The sequence below is a fragment of the Lynx rufus genome, unplaced genomic scaffold (assembly GCF_022079265.1).
Source record: "Lynx rufus isolate CCGP_SWC_20201006 ecotype Redwood Valley unplaced genomic scaffold, mLynRuf1.p SCAF_7, whole genome shotgun sequence".
In the NCBI taxonomy this organism is placed as follows: domain Eukaryota; kingdom Metazoa; phylum Chordata; class Mammalia; order Carnivora; family Felidae; genus Lynx; species Lynx rufus.
In genome coordinates this window covers 93,694,595-93,722,589 of record NW_025814889.1, presented here as the reverse complement: position 1 = coordinate 93,722,589, position 27,995 = coordinate 93,694,595, and the positions used below count along the sequence as shown (strand labels likewise).

The 27,995-nt window shown below is 38.3% G+C and overlaps 1 protein-coding gene across 7 annotated transcripts; it reads right to left on the bottom strand.

Annotated features, from left to right (window-relative positions):
- Positions 1-292: 292 nt before the first annotated feature.
- MDM2 (MDM2 proto-oncogene) lies at positions 293-27,760 on the bottom strand. 7 transcript variants are annotated; one of them, XM_047065487.1, is made up of 12 exons: positions 27,451-27,540; positions 26,851-26,922; positions 26,619-26,703; positions 23,412-23,486; positions 21,700-21,833; positions 18,550-18,599; positions 15,037-15,104; positions 14,811-14,907; positions 9,829-9,989; positions 4,816-4,971; positions 3,791-3,868; positions 293-1,375 (listed from the first exon to the last, which is right to left on the bottom strand). In XM_047065487.1, exons 3-12 carry the CDS (start codon positions 26,697-26,699, stop codon positions 800-802), a joined length of 1,476 nt encoding a protein of 491 aa, XP_046921443.1. In that variant the 5' UTR covers positions 26,700-26,703; positions 26,851-26,922; positions 27,451-27,540; the 3' UTR covers positions 293-799. The 7 variants fall into 7 exon arrangements, with proteins under 7 accessions (XP_046921443.1, XP_046921442.1, XP_046921444.1 ...); XM_047065486.1 differs by having other exon boundaries at positions 27,441-27,530; XM_047065488.1 differs by having other exon boundaries at positions 4,957-4,971; positions 27,441-27,530.
- Between the last annotated feature and the right edge of the window lie 235 nt (positions 27,761-27,995).

The following is a 27,995-nucleotide window of genomic DNA, read 5'->3' as shown; positions in this document are numbered from 1 at the left end:
TAACACAAGTGAACAGGAGGGAGAAAACAGCATATCCTGGCCCTACTAAACCATGTAACCTCATTCTCTGAAGCTGGGTCTTATTCGTTGCCTTGGATGCTCCCAACTACATTAAGCTGTCCATTAATATGTGTACTGACACAACGGCAGTGATGGCCATTCCAAAAATAGAAGCACATTCAGACTTGTACCTTTGATTACCCAAATAGAGGATATTCAAGTATAATTTCTATTTTAACAAAGCTCATTACAGAAAAATTGTAAGATCCAATAATCACTCTTGAAACAATGCTTAATCAAACATTTAGTATTTTTATTTGTAAATCAATAAATAATTTATGTATACTAAACCTAAAAATTTAGACAATTTAATGGATAGGCATGGCAAATGAAACCATCTGCAGATCTGAATGTTTTCTAAGTAGCATAATCACTGCATTCCATACCCTGAATGTACATAACTTACATTTAATGTACTTATATTTTTTTAAATCAGATACGTCTCTAAATTTTAACAAAGTGGGGAATCATTTAAAATATGAGTAGCGGGGTTAAGGATGACCTACATATCGAACTCGAATTACATTAAAACCCAAACAGAGAATATAAACAGAAGTGAAATTTTTCTAAAAGGAAGTATTTACTATTCCCATTCCCAAAGTAAATTATACAAGAAATAAATCTACATGTACGGAGATACTTTCTCACTTTGATATGTGTAAAAAAAAATTTCATGTTGTCTAAATTTTTAGGGTTATATAGTTAGAAATATAGAATTCTACTTTTATAGACATGTCCACTAGGGGAAATAAGTTAGCACAATCATTTGAATTGGTTGTCTACATACTGGACAGGGCTTATTCCTCTTCTTTAGCTTTTTTGCACAAGTAAAGCATGCCATAAGATGTCCTGTTTTGCCATGAACAATGCAACCATTTTTAGGTCGACCCTGGCAAATCACACAAGGTTCAATGGCATTATGGGGAAAACTAGATTCCACGATTTCTTCTTTGTCTTGTGTTTCTTCCCTCTCAAACTCTTTGACATCTTCTTGGCTGCTATGAATGATGCTGTTAGAAGTTGATGGCTGAGAATAGTCCTCACTTTCTTGGGATTGGGAGGCCTGTGTGATTTTATCATCATTTTCCTCAGCACATGATTCCCTGGAATCATTCACTGTAGTTTTTTTACAATCAGGGACATCGAAGCCCTCTTCTACTTGTGTTGAGTTTTCCACTTTGGCTTTCTCAGGCATTTTCCCTCTATCTTTCCCTTTATCTTCAGGAAGCCAATTCTCACGAAGAGCCCAACATCTGTTGCAATGAGGTGGAAGAGGAGGATTCATTTCATTGCACGAAGTACACTTCCAATAGTCCTTCAATGAAAAAAGAGTTCGTTTCTGTAACCCTTTAACAACTACTCATAGCCAACTCTAGCAACTTCAGTATGTCTGAAATAAAATCTATCAGAGTTCAGTTTTCAGCATTTTATGTTTTATATAAAACATTCAACATGTAACAATCTTTCCTCAAGCATGAGATTATAACAACACACATAAAGTATCTATTTTTTTCAGGCAAACTATGCTGAAGAATCGTAAAACAAAAAAATGTATTCACCATGACTTAACCACGTACCAATAAAGTTATCTGGGGACACAGATACAGCTGGTTCATCTAGTTGAAGCAAGTGTGATGTAGTCTTTTACTCTGAAATGAGGCCTGTACCCACTTCACTCTCTTAAAGGCTCAACCCCAGGCCCAATGTCTACCAATCAATCTAGACGAAACCACTGCCCAATGAGACACTGACTAAGACTGCCTTGGAAGTGCTCTAAAACCTGGGCTCAAGGGAGCTTCCCTCCTTTCATCCACAAAGGAAATGCTAAAACATTCTCGGCAATCACAGCCACCTAAAATCTGTCATCCTTGTCACTATCCAAAACGTATGCCCCTTATTTAACTATGCTTTTCTGTGTTCTCACCTCTGTAACTGCTTATTGCTTCTCCCATATCTCAACTTATTTCCCAACCTTTCCACCATCATGCAATTTGGAAAACAAACCCCCTTTAAATCCCCCAGGCTCTTTTAACGAATATATTCTTATTCCACTATCTTAACTGAAGCATGTTTCTTGCCTGAGGACAACATACATGTAAAACTTGCCATGAATAATATAACCATTTTTTAAAAACTGTCTATTTATTTGGGGGGGGGGGAGGGAGGGCTCCGTGCTGTCAGTGCAGAGCCCTCGGAGCTGACACAGGGCTCAAACTCACAAACTGTGAGATCATGACCTGGGCTGAAATCAAGAGATGCTTAACTGACTGAGCCACCCAGGTGCCCCAATATAACCATTTTTAAGTTGCCTCACAAATGCCTAAGACATCAGCAGTAGGGATGGAGACTGTTCACTATTGTACATTAGTTCAAGTTCTCAATGTACGTTGCTACCCAACTGATAAAACCAAAGACAAAAGTTTTATAACATGTGGGAGAAAGTGCTTCAAAGACCCCAATAAACTGCAGGATCTATGTCTGGCATAAAGTAAGTCAACTAGTTACTTGAATTATTTTCTATTACAGCAAAAAAAAAAATATTTTTTTTTTGAATTTCACAATTTCACCTTTTTTGCATTTAGATAATAGTTTCCAACTCAGCCAAGAAAAATGAGATTTCCTATTCAAATACAACTTAAGGCATTAAGAACAAAATTAGGGGCACCTGGGTTGCTCAGTGGGTTGGGTGTCTGTCCAACTTTGGCTCAGGTCATGATTTCAGTTTGTGAGTTCGAGCGCTGTGTCAGGCTCTGTGCTGACAGCTCGGAGCCTGGAGCCTGCTTCGGATTGTGTCCCCTTCTCTCTTTGCCCCTGCCCCACTTGCACCCACTCTCTCTCAAAAATAAACATTAAAAAAAATTTTTTTAAAAAAAGAACAAAGTTACAGGCACTGGGGTGACTCAGTCGGTTAAGCACCCAACTCTTGATTTCAGATCAGGTCAATTCAAGCTCACAGTGCATAAGTTTGAGCCCCGTGTCAGGCCCTGCACTGGCAGTGCGGAGCCTGTGTGGGATTCTCTGTCTCCCTCTCTCTGCCTCTCCTCTGCTCATGTTCTCTCTCAAAATAAACATTAAAAATAAATAAATAAATAAAGCAGTGCGTCTGAGTGGTTCAGTCGGTTAAGCAGCCGACTCTTGATTTCAGCTCAGGTCATGATCTCACAGTTCATGGGACTGAGCCCCGCATCGGGCTCCACACTAACAGTGCAGAGACTGCTTGAGATTCTCTCTCCTCTCCTCCCCTTATTGCTTTCTCTCTAAACAAACAAACATTAAAAAAAAACTAAAGCTTTAATATACAGTAAAAAACCCAACTTCCAATACCCCAGGAACCCTATGAAGCATGAAATGTGAACCTCCTGAATTCTTAAATGGCAAACCCTACCTACCACATTCTCTAGTACGAATCAACATGATGGGAAAAATGTTTGTAACTATTACAGCTGGGTGATAAATACACTAGAAATACATTATACTACTCTCTATGCTGTACATGCTTGAAATTTTCAATAAAAAATTCTTTAAAAGTTCATATCCTAGCACCAAAAAACCCCTAAAAAATGTAGTAACAGATTCCAACACAACAAGTAAAAGAAAAAAATGCTTTAAAACTTTTTAAAAAGGATTTTAGCTTTATAGAAATTACCTCATGTCAGGAAGTAGACTAGGCATATTTTTCTAATGTTAACCTCAATGTTTTGATTCCTTAAAAAAACAGATGTATACTTACAGCTAAGGAAATTTCAGGATCTTCTTCAAATGAATCTGTATCACTCTCCCCTGCCTGATACACAGTTACTCGATATACCTAATAAAATAAATCCATCAACAGCAATTTATCACCTCTTTTCCTTAACCAGGAAGGCTTCTTAGTGGTAAGTCCTAACAAATAGCATGTACTACTATAGATGAGAACCTCTGAGACAGAGGTTGAATGAAATAGAGGGGGAAAAATGAAGGACCATGAAATCCTCACCCACTATGGTAAAAAGGCAACAGGATGATTAAAATGAATAAGGCAAAAAATTCAGTATAAGCATTTTTATTTTATAAATATGGGGATATTAAATAACTGTGAAACAGCCAGAAATGTTGAAGGTGGTCACCTCCAGTGACTTTAACTGTGTGCATACTTTACTTTTATAAAAATGAGGGGCGTCTGGGTGGCTCAGTTGGTTAAGCGACTGACTTTGGCTCAGATCATGATCTCCCAGTTTGTGAGTTCAAGCCCCACATTGGGCTCTGTGTTGACAGCTCAGAGCCTGGAGCCTGCTTCAGATTCTGTGTCTCCCTCTCTCTCTGCCCGCCCCCCCACCACCTGCATTCTGTCTCTCTCTCAAAAAATAAACATTAAAAAAATTTTTTTTCAAGTAAATTAATATTAAAAAGAGGGCAATTTTAAAATTTAACTTTATTAAGTAAACTCTACCCCAAAACATGGGGCTTGAAATTATGACCCAGAGATCAAGAGTTGCATGCTCCACCCACTGAGCCAGCCAGACATCCCAAAGAGGGGAATTTTTTTTTTTTTAAATAAGACTTTTATAAGAACATTCATTAAGAACTGTTGACTTTTTGACATTTATAGTTACGAGAGTATAAATCAAAGAACTACAAAAGCCTGAAGTCCACAAAATATTCCAGTTTGAACAAGAGTCAAAGATTAAGTGAAATCAGAATACATTATAATTTCAAATAGCATCAATGAATACAGAAAATATTTAAGAAATTCAGACTATAGAGAAATAAAACTACCTCATCATCTTCATCTGAGAGTTCTTGTCCTTCTTCACTAAGGCTATAATCTTCTGAATCGAGAGACTCAACTTCAAATTCTACACTGAATTGATCTGAAACTGAATCCTGATCCAACCAATCACCTGAATGTTCACTTACACCAGCATCGAGATCCTAAAATAGGGGGGAAAAAAAAGTTACTTGAAGTACATTACCTGTTGGCCTCTGTAACAGCTTCCTGGCTCATCCCTATAGTCCTATTTCCATCTTAAATCCACCCTACACAATGACACTAGATTAAGATTCTGGGTTATTAATATATTATGTTCCCAGTTCAAAACCCCATCACATAAAGGAAAAAAGCCAAATCCCCTTGGCGTTCAAGGCACACAGAGTAGGGCCATATTAACACTTTCATCTTATCTTCCAACTAGACACTGCTCCCCCCACCCTCAATATGAACAATCGGCCAGATCTACCCTTTTTTCTAAACCAAACTTGACAGTTCACCTTACACACTTTACCTCTCTCGCTGGAATAACTTAACAGTTTTTAAGTCCTACTCTTCCTTTTTTGATAAGGCTTCTGTCAATACCACAAGAAGAAAAGTACTTCCACTTTTAATTACCTTTCCTACTTACATATTGAATACTATATACTTTTACACATAAGATTATACAAAACATAGTTTTCTATACATGTTTCTTATCTGAGTTATACGTACTTTAAGAGTTAAAAACATGTCTTAATCTCTTTAGATCTTCAGATTGGTAGAACAGTAGTAGCTACAACCCACATGACAATTATGAGATTTTATAATTTTCTTGAGATTTATTTTTTAATGAACTTTGATAATAATTTCTTTGGAAGAGCTTTCAGACATAATTTTTTAAATTTATTTTTTAAATTCTGTATCAGCTCATGTGGTTTCTCATTTTATAGTATAAGAACCCTAATAAGACCATTAGTCCCACATTTACTGTCAGTGCTAAGAATAGGAACATATACAAAACAGAAGGCTAGACAGAAAAAATACATTGGTCTAAGAATCAGGATACAAACATTCTTTTCTTCTAAGGTTTATTTATTTTTGAGAGAGAAAGAGAGTGAGCGAGCAGAAGAGGGGCAGAGGGCAAGACAAAGAATCCCAAGCAGGCTGCACACTGTCAGTGCAGAGCCTGAGGCGGGGATCAAACTCACAAATAGTGAGATCAAGACCTGAGTGAAAACCAAGAGTTGGGCCCTTTACCAACCGAGCCACCCAGGCACCCCAGGATACATTCTTCTTCTAGATTTGCCACTAAACAGCTATTTAACCTTGGACATATTTAAAGCCATAAAGGCCGCAGCCACTTCATCTATGAGAGTTTGGATTAAATAATCTCTAATACTTCTATCATTTGTAAAAAAACAAAGTATATTATTTTATAAACACTGAGGTCAAAAGACTTTTTCACAGTGATGTCAGGATAGCAGTAAAAGCAAACTTGACAAGTTGCAGTTAATGATTCTTAATAAGGGTTCTATTAACATTCAGGTTAAAATTACATATGAAGCTAGAATATGATCTCTAATAAGGTAACCTAATAAACTGTATACTTCAATTAACTAGCATTTTAGTGCACTAAGTCTAAATTTTTTTTTAATGTTTATTTTTATTTATTTTTTTTTTAATTTTTTTTTTCAACGTTTTTTATTTATTTTTTTGGGGACAGAGAGAGACAGAGCATGAACGGGGGAGGGGCAGAGAGAGAGGGAGACACAGAATCGGAAACAGACTCCAGGCTCCGAGCCATCAGCCCAGAGCCTGACGCGGGGCTCGAACTCACGGACCGCGAGATCGTGACCTGGCTGAAGTCGGACGCTTAACCGACTGCGCCACCCAGGCGCCCCTTAATTTTTATTTTTGAGAGAGAGACAGAGCACAAGTTGGGGAGGGGCAGAGAGAAAGGAAGACACAGAATCTGAAGCAGGCTCCAGGATCTGAGCTGTCAGCACAGAGCCCGATGCGGGACTCAAACTCACAAACTGTGAGATCATGACCTAAGCTAAAGTCAGACGCTTAACTGACTGAGCCACCCGGGTGCCCCTATTGCACTAAGTTTAGAATATGGGGATATATCACAAAAAAGATGAAAGTCTCAGCAGGTATCTTCTCTTGTATGGGTTGACAAAGTATGGCCCACTACCCACCTATTTTTACAAATAAAGTTTTATTGAACACAGCCATGGCCATTGGTTTTCCTGAGACAATTTCTCAGTTTCCAAACAGACAATTATTAGCTATGGAATCTTAAACGAGTTATTTGAAACCTTCAAGCTTATCTTTCCCATCTATAAATGGAATGTGAGGCTGCTGAGCTGGTACCATGTAAACTGTCTAGTACAGAGCCTAGAATATAGCCTTAATTCCTCAATTTATTAAGCCCAAAAGAAAAAAAGATGGAAGTCAGACGCACTTTCCTTTAACTGCCTTCACAGGCGGGTGAATAATGACACCAAATGAGAACTATACCATTCTCATATCAGGTAAGCTAAAAACAAGGAAAAACCCTGCCCCTACCAAAAGCTTTCACAAGTAGGAACTCAGCCTGCAAAACAGTAGATTTTTAATAGAATTTTTAGAAGATAATATAGGATAGGAATAACAAAAAGAAAAAAGAAAATATCCTCTGTTGCTTTAATAACAAGGCAGTGTCCCAGGGTAGAAAGAAAAAACAAGGAGTTTAAAAATCATTTAACGGGGCGCCTGGGTGGCGCAGTCGGTTAAGCGTCCGACTTCAGCCAGGTCACGATCTCGCAGTCCGGGAGTTCGAGCCCCGCGTCAGGCTCTGGGCTGATGGCTCGGAGCCTGGAGCCTGTTTCCGATTCTGTGTCTCCCTCTCTCTCTGCCCCTCCCCCGTTCATGCTCTGTCTCTTTCTGTCCCAAAAATAAATAAAAACGTTGGGAAAAAAAATTAAAAAAAAAAAAAATCATTTAACTAGAATTCTGAAACAACTGTAACAAAGTCTGCAAGTTTAATGGGTCATAGTTCTACTTAAATCATTTGTAAGGAATAAAATTATCCAAACATGAAGTCTGTGTACATGTTAAGCTTTCTTTAATTGGATTCAATTTTCAGATCACATATGTTTGCTCTCAAGAACCTGTATTTTTTTTCTACAACATTTGTTAAATGTCTTAATTACTTCATTGTTGATGATGTGTCTCCCCATGAGGGCAGGGACCATATCTATATCTACCTTGACAACCACTCCAGTGCCAAACAGAACCTGGTATAGAAAACATTTACGTACCTACTGAATGAAGAACTTGCTCTCTATGCCATCTAGTGGCCTACAGAAGTAACAGCTCTATTAAATACTAAGTCTAGAGGGTACATCTGTATCCATAAAATCAGTACTTTGGAAGGGAAAAAAAGTAAAGATAACGTAAGAAATAACAACAATAGGGATGCCTGGGTGGCTCAGTTGGTTAAGTGTCTGACCTCGGCTCAGGTCATAATCTCACTCTTTGTGGGTTTGAGCCCCGCGTCTGGCTCTGGGCTGACAGCTCAGAGCCTGGAGCCTGCTTCAGATTCTGTGTCTCCCTCACTCTCTGCCCCTCCCCTGTTCACACTCAGTCTGTCTCTCTCAAAAATAAACAAACATGAAAAAAAAAAAAAAAGGGGGCGCCTGGGTGGCTCAGTCGGTTGAGCATCCGACTTCGGCTCAGGTCATGATCTCACAGTTCATGAGTTCGAGCCCCACGTCGGGCTCTGTGCTGACGGCTCAGAGCCTGGAGCCTAGTTCCGATTCTGCGTCTCCCTCTCTCTCTGCCCCTCCCCTGCTCATGCTCCGTCTCTCTCTCTGTCTCAAAAATAAATAAAACATTAAAAAAAATGTATATATATATATATTTTTTTCAACGTTTATTTATTTTTGGGACAGAGAGAGACAGAGCATGAACGGGAGAGGAGCAGAGAGAGAGGGAGACACAGAATCGGAAACAGGCTCCAGGCTCTGAGCCATCAGCCCAGAGCCCGACGCGGGGCTCGAACTCACGGACCGCGAGATCGTGACCTGGCTGAAGTCGGACGCTTAACCGACTGCGCCACCCAGGCGCCCCAGTATATATTTTTTTTAACCGAACTTCTTTCAGTGACCTCTCTTAAGAATTTTACTAATTCTGGGGCACCTGGGTGGCTCAGTCGGTTGAGCATCTGACTTCAGCTCAGGTCATGATCTCACAGCTTGTGAGTTCAAGCCCCACGTCGGGCTCTATGCTGACAGCTCAGAGCCTGGAGCCTGCTTCAGCTTCTGTGTCTCCCTCTCTCTCTGCCCCTAACCCACTCGCATTCTGTCTCTGTCTTTCTCAAAAATAAACATTTAAAAAAATTTTTTTTTTAAAAAAAAGAATCTTTCTAAAAAAAAATTTTTTTACTAATTCTTTGGATTTTTGTATCAATAATCAAAATTACTAAATCTCTCCCGCCATCCATGTAACAACATGTCTGTATTTCACAGCCTTACTAAACACCTCTTTCCTGATATCTAGGCCTATGTACGGCTAAGTGTGTAGCTTAGACTATGCTGGCTTGTTTGCTGATAGCTATAATAAAGAAGATATTGTTACTCTAAATGTTCAAAACAAATTTGCCTTAGATTCTAAGATACTTAACTTTTTTTCTTCCCTTATTTTTTTAAAAATAAAACTAAAAATCCTCAGACCATTCCAATTTCTGTGAATGTACTACTGGTGCACAGCCCACAAAGATTCTCCACTATGGAGGACGACATTAACAACTATTAATACTGGTGCTAATTTTATCATCACACCCACAACTGCACGATCTCCCACCCTCCTCCCAAACCTGGGGTTGGGGACAGAGAAGATTTACACGGTAATTTTATTTGACAGAAAAATTTACCACTGTGTATATAACAGCAATTGCATATATAGGCATTCTATCCAAATGTTTATTAGGACTGACAGAACTAGACTTTAAAAATAAGAGTCTTGTTTTATTTTATTTAAAATGAAAAGATTACCGGATTTGACAGAGTCCCCGTTGATTCGCTGCTACTGCTTCTTTCACAACATATCTCCCTTATTACACACAGAGCAAGGCTTTCATCAAAGGAAAGAGAAATACTATCAGACTTGTGGCGCTTTCTCTGCCGTTCACCAGGTAATTCATCTGAATGTTCTTCTGCATATATAAGGAAAAAAAGTCAATTAAAACCCTATGTTGTGATTTATTTAGCAAACGAGCTGCCTCGAGTACCTATTTGTACTGAAATTTAATCTCAATGAAATTAAACAGAGAAAATAGTCAATTATTACCATTTCAAAACTTAATGCTTTTATTGGATCTGTTCAACTGAGAGCTACAGCAGAACACTGTATTTATTTTTTCTAAGTAAGCCCTACATCAAACATGGGGCTTAAACTCACAACCCCAAATTCAAGACTCACATGCTCTACTGGCTGAGCCAGCCAGGCACCTCCAAAAGGCTGTATTTTTAAAAAGTTTTTCAAACTTCTGAAACACCTGGCTCAGTCAGTACATGACTCTTGATCCCGGAGTCGCTGAGTCTGCACCCCACGTTGTGTGTAGACATTACTTACACACATACAAGCTCTTCTTTTCAGAGGTGCTTGGGTGGCTCAGTCGGTTAAGCATCCAACTCTTGATTTTGGCTCAGGTCCTGATCTCTCCGTCATGAGATCAAGCCCCAATTCCAGCTCTGTGCTGACAGTGTGGAGCCTGCTTAAGATTCTCTCTCTGGCCCTCCCCTGCTCATGCTCTCTCAAAATAAATAAATAAAGGAATAAAAGCTTTTCAAGCTTCTTTCAAAACTTTGTCTCCATTAAGTCACAACTAATTTAATCCATCTAGAGCTTTCATTGACCAATCTAAAATTCTTCTGTCAAAAATCACACTTTAGGGGCGCCTGGGTGGCGCAGTCGGTTAAGCGTCCGACTTCAGCCAGGTCACGATCTCGCGGTCCGGGAGTTCGAGCCCCGCGTCAGGCTCTGGGCTGATGGCTCGGAGCCTGCAGCCTGTTTCCGATTCTGTGTCTCCCTCTCTCTCTGCCCCTCCCCCGTTCATGCTCTGTCTCTCTCTGTCCCAAAAATGAATAAACGTTGAAAAAATTAAAAAAAAAAAAAATCACACTTTAGAATATATCATTTTGTTTCTAAAAAGAACAAAAAATGTTTAATTTACTTAGAAGGTATTCTTAACATTTCGATTTCCTCAGTTCTATTTTTAATAGTAATCAAAATTTTATCTTAAATAATGAATTACTTCTCACTTTAAGTCAGAATGTTGCCAAATCTGTCAGGTACTTGAATGAGTCTTACCATGTATTAGATTTAAAAATAAATTCCAAGTGAATTAAAGAGCCAAACACAAAGAACAAAACCACCCAAATACTTCTAAGAGAATATTCTTGTAATACTGGGGTAGGGAAGTGTGACATAACACTGCAAAGCCCTCAAGAAAAAATTTATCAAGGGTGCCTGGGTGGCTCAGTCAGTTAAGTGTCCGACTTCAGCTCAGGTCATGATCTCACACAGGGCTCCACGCTGACAGCTCAGAACCTGAAGCCTGCTTCGGATTCTGTATATCCCTCTCTCTCTGCCCCTCCCCCACTTGTGCTTTGTCTCTCTCAAAAATAAACATTAAAAAAATTTAAAAATTTATCAAAATTAGACTATGTTAAATAAATTAAGGTTTACATGGCAGAATGAACAAAAATGAAAAAGTAAATGTCAGCCTAGAATATCTGCAACATACATAAAATGGTTACTACTTACTATATACAAACACCTGCCACCAATCAAGTAAAAATAACAAAAACAAACAAAAAAAACCCTTGATTTAAAAAAAGTCAGAGAGAGGCTCCTGAGTGGCTCAGTCTATTAAACAGTCTCTTGGTTTCAGCTCAGGTCATGATCTCATGGTATCCTTCGTGGGTTTGAGAGCCCTATACTGCGCTCTCTCCCTCCCTGGTCCCACCCTACTCCAGCTCCCTCCCTCTCTTTCTAAATAAACAAACTTAAAAAAAAAAAGTCAAAGATATGAAAGGCAATTCACAGAATACAAGTGACTAATAAGCATATAAAAAAATCCCCTGCCTCCTGATCAAGGACATGTAAATTAAAACAAGATACCATTTTTTTTTACCCCCAAGAATGACAAAAATTAAAATAAGAGTCTCGAGATTTGAGAGAAAGGACATTTTTATACACTGTTGGTAGAAATGTAAAATAATATAACATTTGGTGGGCAATCTCTATCCTAGAAATATCTGCATAATTACTTAAGGATGTATGTGGCAAGGATGTTCGATGCAGCCTTTTACATAAGTACCAAATAGGGTTATAGGATTAAACAAACCATAATCCATATGCCTGAAACAGGTACAACGTGCATAACCTTGTGCTCACTCCATTTCCTTCTCTTGACCTTCCTAGTCAAAGTCAACTTTTTCCTCTGAATTCCCCACTCTTATACCCTCTACTTTAAGTAATTCTGTGTTGATCTCTCCAAAACTAAATCACAAGTTCTTGATGTAAGTTCTTAATCATGTTTGTATTCCTTATAAAAGGTGATCTTGGTTGAATAATGTGGGCTAGAAGCCTAAAACCACACCAACTGATTCTTATTGTTTACCTCCATTAAAAATATCATTTGGGATTTTCTTCTATTAAAGTATCATATTACTCATTATAGAAATCATAAAAAAAAAAACAGAAAATTTAAAAAATGTAAAGCATCTGTAGTGCTACCCGAGAGAGAGCTACTATTAACATTTTAGTGTAATAATTTTCCAGTTTTTATTTCCTTTTATTTATTAAGTGCTTATTTATTTTTGAGAAACAATATGAGCAGGAGAGGGACAGAGAGAGAGGGGACAGAGGATCCAAAGCAGGTTGCGCACTGACAGCAGAGAGCCCAATGCGGGGCTCAAACTCATGAACCGTGAGATCATGACCTAAGCCGAAGGCAGACGCTTAACCAACAAAGCCACCCAAACACCCATTTATTTCCTTTTAAAAAACGTATTTGAATCATACTATATGTACAATTTGGGGGTGGTTTGCTCTTAAATTTTCTTTTACGTTATTTTTAATGGCTGCAGAATATGGTGTCCAGGACATAGATTTATATACTGTTCATATAACTGAACTATTTAGTCCACAAAGCTGAGCAACTGCTTACTGTCTGGCACTGTGCTAGGCAGTGGGTTTACAAAAGTGAAGTCAGTTATCATCCCTGCCACCAGATAAAGTTTAATTTCAAACACCCAGGCAACCGAAACATAATTATCTACCAGCTATGAGTGCTATGAGGAAACAAGTAGGGGGCTAAGGAAAAGAACAATCTGCCTTTGTGACTGGTTAGAGACAGGCTCTCTGAAGTCACATTTCAGCAAAAACAGAAAAATGAGGAGCTGGTCTTGTAAGGCTGAGGTAGAAAAACTCCTGGCAGGGAAAAACAAAAACAAAAAATGTGTGTGCCAACAACCTTAAAGTAGCAAAGAGTTGACTTGAAGAACTAAATAATCAGTACAATGGAAATAATAGAGGTAGGAGGAAAAGGCCAAAAACCAGGTTAAAAGCAGATCATGGCCTTGTTAGGCCAAGGTAAAAAGCGTGGGTTTTATTTTAAATAACCAAAGTGGGTAAGTGGGGAAGTGATGCAATCCAATTTACCTTTTACCACCTCCTTTAGTACTGTGTGAAGGAACACAATTGTAAAACAAAATCAGAAAGTTGTTGCTGTGGTCCAGAGACCAGAGGGCAATGGCCTGAACTAGAGTGACGACGTTTTCTACCATATGTCTTTAATTATAAATAATGCTGTAATTAGTATCTCTAAATACATGTAATCTTTGAATTTCTGATTATATCACTAGGATAGATCTCTAGAAGCAGAGTTACTGGGATAATAGTAAGAACTCCAAGCCTTTTTATATCCATAAAGGTTTAAGTTGTTGTTAAACTATTGGTACACCAATAGTGTATCAGTGCCAATACACATGTTAACACAAGGATGAGTAAAAAAATCTCTAATTTGGTAGCCTAGAAAAGAAGCCTTTTTGCATTTGTTATTGTCTATAAAGCTAAATCACAAAAACCCACCCCCTCCCTATTTATTAGTCATTTGTATTTACTATGAAAAATTGGGTGTTTTGTTCCTTTTCGTTATGTGGATTTTTACTTTTTTTTTAAATCAATTTTGGAGAACTTTTTATGTAATAAGGGTATTGACACCATCAGGTTTAAAGTGAATATCCTTCAAATATAATTTCTTCATATATCTTTTAAACTCATTTGGAATTCACTTTGGCATAAGGTATAGACAGAATTTGTCTTTTCTTCCCCAAATAACTAACCACTTGCTCCAGTCCCATGCAGTGAACAAAACACCCTCTGCCCTTACCGCCCTCTGCTCTCCTGTGCGTAATTCTAGTCTGGGTTTATCTACTCTATCTCACTGATCTGCTGAACTCTTCTTTCATCTGAATCACAGTTTTAGTTACTGACTTTTGATCAGACAACAGCCTCCTCCTCCTCCACTATCTTTTCTTTGTAAAAATGTCCTCAGCTATTTTTTTTTTTTTATCTCATCTTCATTTCTAAGATGTTATTTACTTTGTTTTTAAACTCACTGGTATGTTTCATCGCTTATTAGAAACAACAAATATTTTAACTGCTAAGGTAACTAAGAATAATGACTAAAATACAGTTTAGATGCTTGTCTTCTATTACCTTGAATAACAGGTGCCTAACTATAAACTCCATTGGGCCCAGAAAACTGTGCTGTAGTCAAACAGAAAAATATTGCTAAGAGAGCAATTTTTAAACAAATCATATAAAAATAAGAATGAAAGAAACCCAGAAATTAATTCATCTAAGGCAAAAAAAAGCGCAAAATTTCATTAAGCCTAAATGCATTAATTTCATTAGAGAATAAACAGTGAAAAGCTGTCTGAAAGTGCCAATTAATCATATGTACCTGTCTCACTAATTGTTCTCCTTCTAGATGAGGTAGATGGTCTAGAAACCAAATCTGAAGATGAAGGTTTCTCTTCCTGCAACTCTTGCACAGGGTCCTAAGCATGCAAGGTGGGGGGAGAAAAACAAAAACTTAACTTGTAACACCAGGGAGCTGAAAATTATTTGTTTAAAATAACCTAACTTTCAAGAAACATCACACTAGAATGCATTCATTTCAAGATTACCTTTTGATCACTCCCACCTTCAAGGTGACACCTATTTTCACTCACAGATGTGCCTGAATCTGATGGTTCTGATGGGGGAAAAAAAAAACAACAACAACAACAAAGAATCACAAACTAGAAAAGAAACTAGTCTGTCAGTCCAGGAAAAACTCCTTACACAATTTAACCTTTCAACAAACATTAAATGTGTGTCTCCCAGGGGCCAACCCCATGCTAGATATTGTAGAAATAAGTAATAAGATTCAATTTTAATACAGAGAATACATTAAGAGTAATGAAAGTGTAGTGAAGAAGACAGAGCAATGATTTTTTGGTAGGGACACAGCAAGGTCTGAGGAACAAGGAGTCAGGAAAGGTTCCATAAAATATAAAGAAGTAGGACTAAGAAAAGCTATTCCAGGCTGAGGAACACCCTGTGAAAAAAAAAAATCCAGAAATGAATTACCAACGCTTGTTGCAGGGAACTACAGGTAGTTAATTATTACTAGAATATAAGCAGGATCATAAAGGATCCTGTGTGTCTTGCAAAACAGAACAAGGACATCAACAAACAGCACTCATGCCTTCAATCCTACATCACTGCATGCTTCCCAGATGACACTTCAGAACCTTCCCTAGCACTGTTGCAGCCATTCAGCATAAAAAGGAACACGCAAGAAGGAGGGAGGGGCGGGGGGGGGGGAGGGAGGGAGAGGGGGGGAGAGAGAGAGAGAGAGAGAGAGAGAGAGAGAGAGAGAGACACGGAGAGAGAGACGGAGAGAGAGAGATTATCTTAAGCCAGCTCCACGCTCAGCACAGATCCCATGACCCTGCAATCATGACCTGAGCCGAAATCAAAAGTCAGACGCTCAACCTACTGAGCCACCCCGGCACTCCTAAAAAGGTTTAATCCAATAGATAAAACTGTATGTCTTTTTATCCAGAGAACAATAAGGAACCCATAAATCATCATTTTAAGCGGAGAGGAACAAATTACTTCAGCAAAATAGAAGAAAAAGAGAGCAGAGGCAGGGAAGCCAACTTTAGAAAGTAACTGCAATAATACAAATGCAGAAGTATTAAAGCCTCAACTAAGGCATGGAAGAAAGATCAATTCCAGAGAAGTTAAAACCATTCACCAAGAGAGAAACTTCAGAAGACAAAGAGATTGGGATGGGAAGACAATGAACTAAAGTGGATGAAACTCATTCAGGTAGGTAGGTTTAGTTTTTAGTTGGATGTATAGACTTGGAGCTCAGAAGTCAGCATTTCAGATATGGAATATATACAGGTGCCAAAGATCATAATCAAATACCCTCCAAAACATTTTCATCTTAATACGAATGTCAGGCCCAAGCGTTAACACTTTGAAATTATGCACATTATCGTAAGTTTATTGCTTCTTTATATCATGGGTTATGTATTTTAAGTTGTACATATAGACAGGTTATATTACGTTTTACTATAATAAAGGAGATGTTACAAAATAGATGTAATAAAAAGGAAGTACTAGGTGTGACAGGTTGAGAACACAGTTACAAGAGCTCTGAAGTTAATTCTACTAACTGAAACCTGAAACAAACACAGAAATAACAAATGGAAATAACCTAAGTAATCTATAGGTTACCATCTCATTAATATAATTTTCCTGGTAATCTACCAAGGTGTCTTTACACGAACCAATGAATACATCAGGTATAATATTTTAAAAACTTAAAATACTACTATAATACTATTTTTTTGGCCTTCATTTAATTTCATAAAGAGCTCTGTAAAACAATAAAGCATCTTGTTACCAGCCTAACAGTCACTTCTACTCTAGGATAAGACAGTAATGCCCTTTTCTGGGTCTTAAATCCTGACTATGGAACAGTATTCAACTCAACACATTTATTAAACACCGTATTACTAAAACACTGTATTGATGCAAAATGCAAACCTGAGTAGGATACAAGAAATATAATCAAGTGAAACAAAACAATGTAACAATAAGGTCCAAATACAGAATAGTGGAAGCACAAGAGTGGCCAGTTTGTTGCATAAACAAGCTTTTGAAAACAATTAATTGTAGTTCAAGAACGGGCTTTAAGAAGTCAGGGGTGTGTTGGGAGCCAGCTCCTACTAGCAAAGAACTGTGTATCTTCTACCAATTCCATGTACGCAGCTTGAAAATGGCCATGGTGGGAGTTATTTACATGATGGAAATCAGCAAACACCACAAATCAGGGCTTTCTTTTCCTGAAGAGTGACTGGGTTGTTAAACATTTACTAGCATACCACCATATATATTTATGTGTATCTCTCTGAAATACAAACCTAGTGCTTTCATCAGATTCTCAGTTAAGAACTGCAAGCCTAAAGATAGGCAAAGAAGATGCCGCTTACCTGAACTGATAAAGTTTTGTCTATTAAATAAATAAAAAATAAAAAATGGGCCCCATCTATTTGAATGGTTCTACTTAAGTATCTGTATTATTTCCCAAAACCTTTTAATATGTTTTAATGACATTTCTTATAAGCATGGCCTTCTGAAATTATCTACCTTTCAGAAACAAGTGTTGGCAAGGATGTAGAGAAAAAGGAACCCATGTGCATGGTTGGTGGGAATGCAAACTGGTTCAGCCACTGTGAAAAACAGTACAGAGGTTTCTCAAAAAATTAAAAACAGGACTACCATATGATCCAATAATTCCACTTCTGAGTGTTTACCCAAAGAATACAAAAACACCAATTCAAAAAAGATAAATGCTATCTTCATAAACATAAATCCTATGTTCATTGCAGCATTATTTACAACAGCCAAATTATTTTATGGAAGCAGCCCCAGTGTCCATAGATGAATAAAGATACAGTATGTGTGTGTATTCTATGCATACATACACACACACAATGGAGTATTACTCAGCCATAAAAAAAAGAATGAAATTTTCCCATTTACACTATGGATATATATAGAGAGTGTAATGTTAAGTGAAAACAGAGAAAGACAAATACCATATGATTTCACTCACACGTGGAATTTAAGAAAGAAAGAAAAACAAAGAAAAAGGAGGCAAACCAAAAAACAGACTTTTAACTCTAAAGAACAAACGATGGCTACGGGGCGGGGCGGGGGAGGAATATGGGTGAAATTAAGTGATGGGAATTAAGGAGTGCACTTGTGATGAGCACTGAGTGATATATGGAATTGCTGAATCACTGTATTGTACCTTGGAAACTAATATAACACTGCAGGTTAACTAAACTAGAATTAAAATAAAAATATAAATTTAAAAAAATAAGTGTTTAATAAATGTTTGTGAGATGCCAAAAAACCCAGAAATTTTCTTTCAGAACAAATATTAATACTGATATCCCAAGGCTTAAGTTAATGGAATAAGATATTTAACTTTACATATCACAAAGTTGCATTAGAATCTCAGTATTATTTTACTTCATGTAGTTCATTTCTTCCCCTTAAATGACTTCCACATACATAAAACGTCTTTAAAATATTTTCATGGTGTCTGTTTATGTTATTCAAAATTAACTTACCATGCTGATTGACTACTACCAAGTTTCTGTAGATCATTGTATATATTTTCCTTGTAGGGAGGAAAAAAAAGAGACATACGTTTTAAAATAAAAATATATTAAACTAGACTTAACCAGACTTATAAATACGTATTAATATGAACTATATTGTGCACAAACTAAATTTTAAGTTACTGCATTCAGGGGTACTTGAGTGGCTCAGTTAGTTAAGTGTCCAAATCTTGATTCTGGCTCAGGTCATGATCTCACTGTTTGTGGATTCAAGCCCCACATTGGGCTTTGTGCTAACAGCATGGAGCCTGCTTGAGGTTCTCTCTCTCTCCCACTCTCTCTCCCCTCCCCTGCTCATGCTCACTCATGCTCTCTCTCAAAATAAATAAACAAACTTTAAATAAATTACTGCAAACTGTACCACTGGTAAGCTTCTAGGCCCTAAAAAGCACCATGATAATTAGCTGTATGATTACCTACTGTTACTCTTATTTAATCACAAAGGTCCCTCTAGCTGAAAGACTTTATATCTCCATTTCCTGAAATATGCCTTGTTTGGACCTCACCAAAAGACCCCAGAGAATGGGTGTGAATGTAGAAAGCAGTTTAATGTATTTGTTTTCAAACAGAGAAGAAAAATTTCTAGCTCTGTACTTAAAGCTTAGAAGTAAACTGCCTAAAAAGGTAGTGGGTTGTGCAAAACCTGCATCCTACATAGGAACTTGATTATAATTTTGACTTCTATCAACTCATGGACCAACCACCTAATGAATTTTCTCTCTCAATCTTAAAATTTATTTAAAGTTTCCTTCATTCATTTAGTAAATACAGACTGAAAACAAGGAATAAAATGGAAACAAATCTCTGCCCTCATAGAACTTATACCCCAACAGGAAGACAATTCAGTTATTCCAGCCTTCACTGATGTTATGGTACAGTTTTTTTTTTTTTTTTTTTAAACTAACGACTTTAGAGAATGTTATTGGTTACGTATCATTTCTAATTCCTATCATTAAGGGAAAATGCCAATCCCAATTATTTCTTTTCACTCTTGGAACTAATGACACAGTTCTGTAAACTCATAAAAACCAGTATTCCTGTTCATACCCTTTTTCCAAGTTAGTAATCTCCCCAGTGTTTAATCTCTCAACATGTTAAAATTCAAGTCAAAGATACTTTTTAAACTATGCTTTCAATGTGAGAAACTATACAACTGTACCTCAAAACATTATCAGAAGATTCAACACTCAAACAGTGCAAAATCACCAACATAGTTATAAAATAAAGCTTATATCCCAAGGCCAAATGTAAAATAACAACATAAATAAATATTAGACAGGGACACCAGGGTGGCTCAGCTGGTTAAGCATCCGACTTCAGCTCAGGTCATAATCTCACAGTTCCTGAGTTCAAGCCCCATATTGGGCTCTTTGCTCTCAGTGCAGAGCCTGCTTTGGATCCTCTGTTTCCCTCTCTCTGCCTCTCCCCCACTCTCTCCCTCTCAAAAAAAAAAATAAATAAACATTAAAAAAATAAACATTAGACAAATGTGACTTAATGGAAGGATGTTTATATAATGTTGAATTAAGAAGCATGACAAAATTAAATATAGTATGTTCACAACTGGGTTAAAACACATCTGCACATAACTGAAAAACAGGTAAAAATACCACTCAATGACAAACTATAGTCTTTTTTTTTCCTATTTTTAGTTTTGTCTTTTCCTATTGTCCAATAATGAATACATACTATGCTTACATAATGAAACTGTTTTAAAGTTATAAATACTCCATTTAATTACCATCTTTTTAGCTATAATATTATTGAACATTAAACACCAGTAGAATCTAGTTGTTTCAGGTGAAAAGTATTCATCCCATTAAGAAAAACATACAAGCTAAGGCTCTACACAGACTGTGCTAAACCACATGGGAAAAGGAATTCCAAATGTAAGGACAGGATGACTGAAGAAACAGTCTTCACTGGGAATGCAAGCTGGTGCAGCCACTCTGGAAAACAGTATGGAGGTTCCTCAAAAAATTAAAAAGAGAACAACCCTACGACCCAGCAGTTGCACTACTAGGTGTTTATCCAAGGGATACAGGTGTGCTGTTTCAAAGGGACACATGCACTCCAATGTTTATAGCAGCACTATCAACAATAGCCAAATATGGAAAGAGCCCAAATGTCCATCGATGGATGAATGGATAAAGAAGATGTGGTATATATATACAATGGAGTATTACTCGGCAATCAAAAAGAATGAAATCTTGCCATTTGCAACTATGTGGATGGAACTGGAGGGTATTATGCTAAGTGAAATTAGAGAAAGACAAATATCGTATGACTTCACTCATATGAGGACTCTGAGGCAAAACAGACGAACCTAAGGGAAGGGAAACAAAAATAATATAAAAACAGGGAGGGGGACAAAACATAAGAGACTCATAAATATGGAGAACAGAGGGTTGCTGGAGGGGGTGTGGGAGGGGGGATGGGATAACTGAGTAAGGGGCACTAAGGAATCTACTCCTGAAATCATTGTTGCACTATATGCTAACTTGAATGTAAATTTTAAAAAAATAAAATTAAAAAAAAAAAAAAAAGAAAGAAAAAAAACAGTCTTCAGTTCCCAGTAATTCTAGAAAGGTTATCTGTGTTAAACTTGGCTGATGAAGTGCTATGATATATGACAAAATAATCTCCAAAGCAACGAATGCTTAAATTTAAGCCTTTACCACAGGGTAAAGATGGTCTTTGAAAGTAACTGCAGTATTTTTTAATTTACAGTAACCATGACTAACATTTAAGTGTGTTCTATGTGTCAAACACTGCTTTTTACACATTGTCTTCATAAACTCCACATTAAGTATTTATATTATCCCTACTTTACAAATAGGGTAATCTAAGGTTTTGAGCAAGTAAATCAATTTACCAAGTCACACAGCTAGTAAATAGCTGAGCTAGGTCTCAAAGCCAGGTTTGTAAGATTCCAGAATGTAGGTTCTCAAGCAATATGCTATCTTACCAAGAAATTAAATTTCCACATCTTTTATATATACAGCAACAATTTTTCTCTGACAAAAGGGAGTGAAGGTGGAGGCGAAGTGAAACATTTGTCCAGTTGGCTTTTTACAATTGACTAAACTGAAGAATTACCTGTGTTCTTTCACAGAGAAGCTTGGCACTCCAAACAAATCCCCTAGGAGATCATTGGAACAATACACAATATGCTGTTGCTTCTCATCATATAATCGTTTAGTCATAATATACTGGCCAAGGTAAAATATAACCTGAAATAGAAATATGATTTCTGAGCATTAAAGAAAAGTAAATGTTAGTTTCAAAAACATTCAATACCTCATTCATCTAAAGATGGTTAAACAACCAGCAACCATACCCACAACCATCTAGAATAACCTCTCTAGAGAGAGAGGGAGACAGAATCTGAGGCAGGCTCCAGGCTCTGAGCTGTCAGCACAGAGCCCGATGCGGGGCTCAAACCCATGAACCATGAGATCATGACCTGAGCCAAAGTCGGACTCAACCAACTGAGCCACCCAAGCGCCCCTCCCCTTATTTCTATCTACTACTAAATGCATACCTTTTGTTTAACTAATTACATGATGATAATGAGGTCAAACCCAAGTTAACAGCCCTAAAAATATCCTTAACCTCGACACTTCCCTACTGTCTGTAGACTTAACTAGCTAAGCAGGCCTCACTGAAAGGAATATTCCCTGGTAACTATGGACTGAAGAGACTGTTGATAGACCATGGGCAAGGAAGAAGAGAACCTACACTCCTACCAAACATCCCATTAGGAAGTTTATAAAAAGTGTGGCTGAAAAGGAAAATGATCTGGAGTCTCTTCTTGACCCACTATCCCAATGTAGATAAGGTACTTCAGTGTTTTAAGCAATCTGGGACCCATAAACTAAGTGAGAGAGATGGGGAAAAGGCACATTTCACTCACAGTGAAATTTTGCCTAAGATGACCCAATCTCTCACTGAAAATCATGCTTCTGTGCACAAATTTCAAGCTAGAGAACAATACATTGAAATGTATCCATTAAATAGAACATATACGTTCATGAATCAGCTCACCTCTATCCCAGAAAGATCAGTATACTGTACTCATGTATCTCTAGTGCAGAAGTTCTTAACCTGGGATCCATGGATGCCCAAGAAGTCCTTGGATAGAATTCAGGGGGTCCATTAATTTGGATGGAAAAAGAATTTCTGTATTTTCACTAACTTTTCACTGAAATTTAGCTTTCCTTCAATTATGAATATAGGCAACAAACCACAAAGTATTAGTAATACCTGTGATTTTTGCCACCAATAAAAACCACAAGTGTTTTCATATCATACTATGCTTGGTGTAAACATCTCAAAATATTAACTATACTCCTCAAAATATTAACTATACTCCTTGAAATTACATTTATTAGGTCTACTACTAAATCTTATTTAATGTGTTAATAAAAAAGCACACACACAAAAAAGCACATATATCAAGCTTGTTTACTACTTGGATAACTATGTTACATAATTTGTTTCTTTTGTAATCCTATACATTTTGGTTCATGCATTTGGAAACAGGATTCTGAGAAGACTTCCAGTTTGCCAAGTGGGTCCACAGCACAAAAATGCTAAGAACCCCTACAGAGTCTCCCTTTGTCTCAGAGGTGCTAGCTGAGAAGTGATATTCAAGTATAATTAGAATTTTCAGCTTCAAAGTATAGTCCAAATGACAATGCTTAATATTGCTGCTTCCTGAAAAATCCCTCTATATGGCCAATTTCTTCCCATGGCTACACGTAACTAATAAGACATTAGTTATCTTGTTCACGCTTAATTTAGCTTACCTCTTTCATAGTATAAGTGTCTTTTTGTGCACCAACAGACTTTAACAACTTCAAGAGCAATGGCTTTGGTCTAACCTATGAAAAACAAAAACTTGCTATTATACTTCCAAAATTATTCCAGAACTGTTAAGTCCCACAGTAAGCATGTCCATGAAGAATTTCAATAAACATAGCAGACATTACATTTAACAATCTCACAAGGTTAGAACTCAAAAAATAAGTCAAATGTTTTCACTAAATGCAATAAGCTATAGAAACTGAATACCGCAGACTGTCAAGGCAGTGTGGAAAAAATACTGAGACTTAATTACTATGCAAATAGTCACATAATCCTCAAGTATCATCAGTTGCAATCAGAAATAGTGTCCACGCCAAGGCAGTGAAAATCATTCTTTTTCCTCCAGCTATTTCTATTATCTGCTTACTACCTTACAAACTTAAGCATAAATGGAATACTCCAATGAGATTACCATAAACTACATTGCAAAATCCAAGAGAGAAGAGTAAGTCTTTAGGGTAGGTCCTTTTCCCAATCTCTTCTTTCCACATATTAGGCTCCTGAAGGCTGGACGACTTAAATAACTAACCCAAATGACAAGGATAATTAAGAGCAGATCTGAGACTGCAACTCACAACCCTCATCTACAAAGCAGCATTTTCTTCCTACTATATCATGCTGCCTCTTAATTGGTCTACATTTCAAATACCTACTTGACAAACATCTATTGAGCTTGTACCACGCACCAGACAGTGCTAGGTATTGGGGGGGAGGGGAAATAAATAAAATACGAGCTGTATTCAAGGAGCCAGCCAACTAAATCAGGGGTCAATTTTTTTCTATAAAGAGCCAGAATGTAAATATTTGAAGCTTTTCCTGCCATGTGGTCTGACTCAGAAGTACAGAATATATGTAAACCAATAGCCATGGCTGCATTTCAGTAAAACTTTCTTCACAAAAACAGGCAGGAGACCAAATTCAGTCCACAGGTTATAGCTTGCCTGACCCAGATTTAGAAGTTTTGCAAGTGGTATTGAGAAAATAACTGGCAAGGAGACAGAGATATAATATACTCTTTCTCCCTAACTGTTGCTATATCAAAATCTTCAAAACTCAACTATCTTTGTAACTTGCTCCCTCCACAAAGACTAGTGTCTCTGCACCTCTCTTCAATATATTCCCATCCTTTGTCTAACTTGGAAATCTAACAGCATCCCAGTATGCAATATAACTCTCAAAAGTAAATTTAAGAAAACTGCCTACTTCCAGCTAATCGATTAAATAACCAAAAAACTTAAAATACACTTAAGTGTAGTACTGAATCATTAGCTGTTCTGATCACACACTTTTGGGGGGGGGGGGGGTTACATATACACTTTACTTCCAGGGTACTTAAAGAATGACCTCTCTAAAAAGATAAAAAATTATTTTTTTCCTCCTCAAATTTTATATATGCTATGTTAACTTCAAACTACATAAAACAACTCAAAGTAAAAATCTGCAATGGAGAGCCATTAGTTTTTTATTAAGACCTGAAAGACATGCAATAAGAAAACTGTAAGAAGCATTCTTAATCTTACATTTAATAACAAAGAGATAAATAAATGCCAAATGAAAAAAGATCTAGATGTGAAAATTAAAATATTACAAGAAAATACAGGGCTATATCTGCATAATCTTGGGATGGGAGAATTCTTCCAAAGCATGATATGAAATTCAAAAACCAACAAGTTTGACTTCATAAAAACATTCTCAAAAACAACATAAAGTTAAACATTTGTAAATGATAAAAGTCAAATATATTTGAAACACACAGAACTACAAATTATTACAAAAAACACAATAAAACAAAAAGAAAAGTGAACAGATGAGACCAAGTAAATTCCAGAAGAAAGAAACGATTTAACGAATGACAAGACGCCCAATCTCAACAGACATTAAGGAAATACAAATTTAAACGATGATACAGTACCTTTTACCACAAAAGTAGCAAAATAATAAAAACTGATAATATTCAGTGTTGGCAGAGATGAAAACTGTTACAATCTTGTGGTAATCAAGATGTGAATAGCAATCAAATACATGTATAGTTTAGGACCCAAGAGTTCTACTTCTACAAAATCCTACAGGAGGAGACATGTACAAAGCAGCGCTATTTTTTTTATAAAAATGTTTTATTAATGTTTATTTATGATAGACAGAGCATGGGTGGGGGAGGGAGAGGCAGACACAGCATCTGAAACAGGCTCCAGGCTCTGAGTTGTCAGCACAGAGCCAGTCACAGGGCTCGAACTCATGAACCACGAGATCATGACCTGAGCTGAAGATGGACGAACTGAGCCACTCAGGCACCCCAAAGGAGCACTGTTCGTAATACTCAAAAATAAAACTCAATTTTCTAAAACTACACAAAAAAAAAAAAAAACCCTATCAGTAGAGGCATAAATTTCTTAAATACTACTACCCTAATGCTTTGGAACGCTATGGAGGCATTAAACAGAATTCTGTAGATTTACTGACATGGATGGAATTTGCACCACACCTCTAGTTTAATCCTGTTTTAATAGAACAGAACAATAACACATCATATATGGGTATATACATAGGAAAAATCTAAAAGGAGACATGGTTAAAGAGAAGACTAGAGGGGTGCCTGAGTGGCTCAGTCAGTTAAGCGTCTGACTCTTGATTTCAGCATAGGTCATGATCTCATGGTTCATGGGACACAGCCCCACATCAGGCTCTGTGCTGACAGCTCGAAGCCTGCTTGGGATCCTCTCTCAAAATGAATAAACTTAAAAAAAAAAAAAAAGAGAGAGAGAGAGAGAGAGAGAGAGATGATCAGAATTTTCAGTTTTCTGTAATGCCTAAAATCTTTCTAAGCATGAATTAGTTTTGTGACTTTTAGAAACCATTTAGGAAGTTCAATAAGTCAAAATAGAAAAAAAATCGGTCACATAATAAACATAACTTCAGCATCCATGCTTAAGAATATAATGGAACTCAATTTTACATCCAGTGTGGGAAAGTACAAAGAAAATGATACAGGTTCTTACAGTCAGCTTTTACAGTTATGCCTGAGTGGCAGAATTCAAGCTATGTTCATACAATTTCATTTAAAGAGCCATGCCATAAATGTGGTCTATGGAATTTAGTTGATCACCTCATAAATTATTCTTAAAAGTTACACTTGAGACAAAAATACCAACCAGGGTCTCTTGTTCCGAAGCTGGCATCTGTGAGGTGCTTACAGCACCATCGGTAGACACAGACATGTTGGTATTGCACATTTGCCTATGAGTAGGAAAAAAACACACGATAAAAACTTGAAATAATGAAACAAAGGTGAAAAAAAAAAACAACAAAGTCATATGGGAAGAAGATAAACACTGCCCTTAAATATTGTAGTAAAACTAAAGCCAGTAACAAGCGGGTCCTTACCTGGATCAATGTAGAATAAGTGCTCTACGTCGGTGACCACAGGTATCTACCTCTAATCGCCAGTGAATACAGCTGGGAAAAAGCATAGTTTAAATAGCCCCAGCTGGAGACAAGTCAGGGCTTAGCTCCTTCTGCTGCGTACTAGGAACGTGTCCGAACTTGACCAGCCCAAAGGGAAAAGCTGAGTCAACTTAGCCACAGAACCAGCCCAAACTCGCCCAGACAAGGCGCCGGCTTCACGCAGGCTACGGAACAGGCACCTGTCATCATTGGGACCCCAAGCCGAGAGGCCGCCGACGGCCCCGCAACGCACCCCCCGCCCACGTGACCTTTACCCTGACCACCCGCGGAGCCCCCAGCCTCCCGCCCGCGGGCTGGCGCGCCCGAAACCCCGCCCTCCCCCCCCCCCCCCGGGCGGCCACAGCCTCACCTCTTTCCAACAAAAACCTCCACAAACCCACGTGCCCCGCGCCCCCCACCACCAAATGCACAAAGCCCGCAGGCGGGGAAGAGGCTACAAACGACAGCGAGCTGGGAAACCCAAGTCACAGAACAAACCCAGAACTGCCCATGCGCTTCCCGGCCGGTACCTGCTCTCACCAAGCGGAGTTGTCCGCGCCTGGAGTAGGAAGAACGGGGACCCTCGAGGCTCCCCAGTTCCCTTCACTGGGCGGGCAGAAGCCCGACGCCGTGGGCCTCGGCGACCATTCCACTCACGGGGCCCAGGCCACTGGGGCGCTCGAACGCACTGGGTCCGGAGAAGAGAGAGGCTCCTGGCGGCGAAGCCGGCAGGACCTCGGTCAGAGGGGTTAGGGCTGCCCCTCAGACTCGGGCTCTTACTCCATTTTCTTTCCAGCCACACAGGGCCACACAGGGCCGCACAGGCCCCAGGAGGACCCGAGCCGGCCGAGGCGCGCCCGATGCGCGCCCCCTGCTGCCCCAGAGGAGCGCGCCGGAAGCCGCGACTCATCAGGGCGCTTGCGCGCGCGCGCGCGCGCCCAGGCCCCACCACGTCCGCCAATTGGGGGAGGGGGCTGGGCCGGCCGCCTCCGTGAAGGGGGCGGTCCGGGAGCGCGGCGCGCGCAGCCCCTGCCACTGGCCGCCACCTGGCGGGAGGAGAGGCCGTGCCGGCGCGCGGGTTCGGC

Excerpts from the sequence above, each read along its gene's own strand:
- MDM2 (XM_047065490.1), bottom strand. The coding sequence starts at position 26,699 with ATGTGCAATACCAACATGTCTGTGTCTACCGATGGTGCTGTAAGCACC. Across the intron at positions 15,105-18,549 it reads GGTAGTAGTCAATCAGCATG|AACCATCAGATTCAGGCACA; the intron begins GTAAGTTAATTT and ends TTCCCCCATCAG. Across the intron at positions 9,990-14,810 it reads GAGAACAATTAGTGAGACAG|AAGAACATTCAGATGAATTA; the intron begins GTACATATGATT and ends TTATATATGCAG.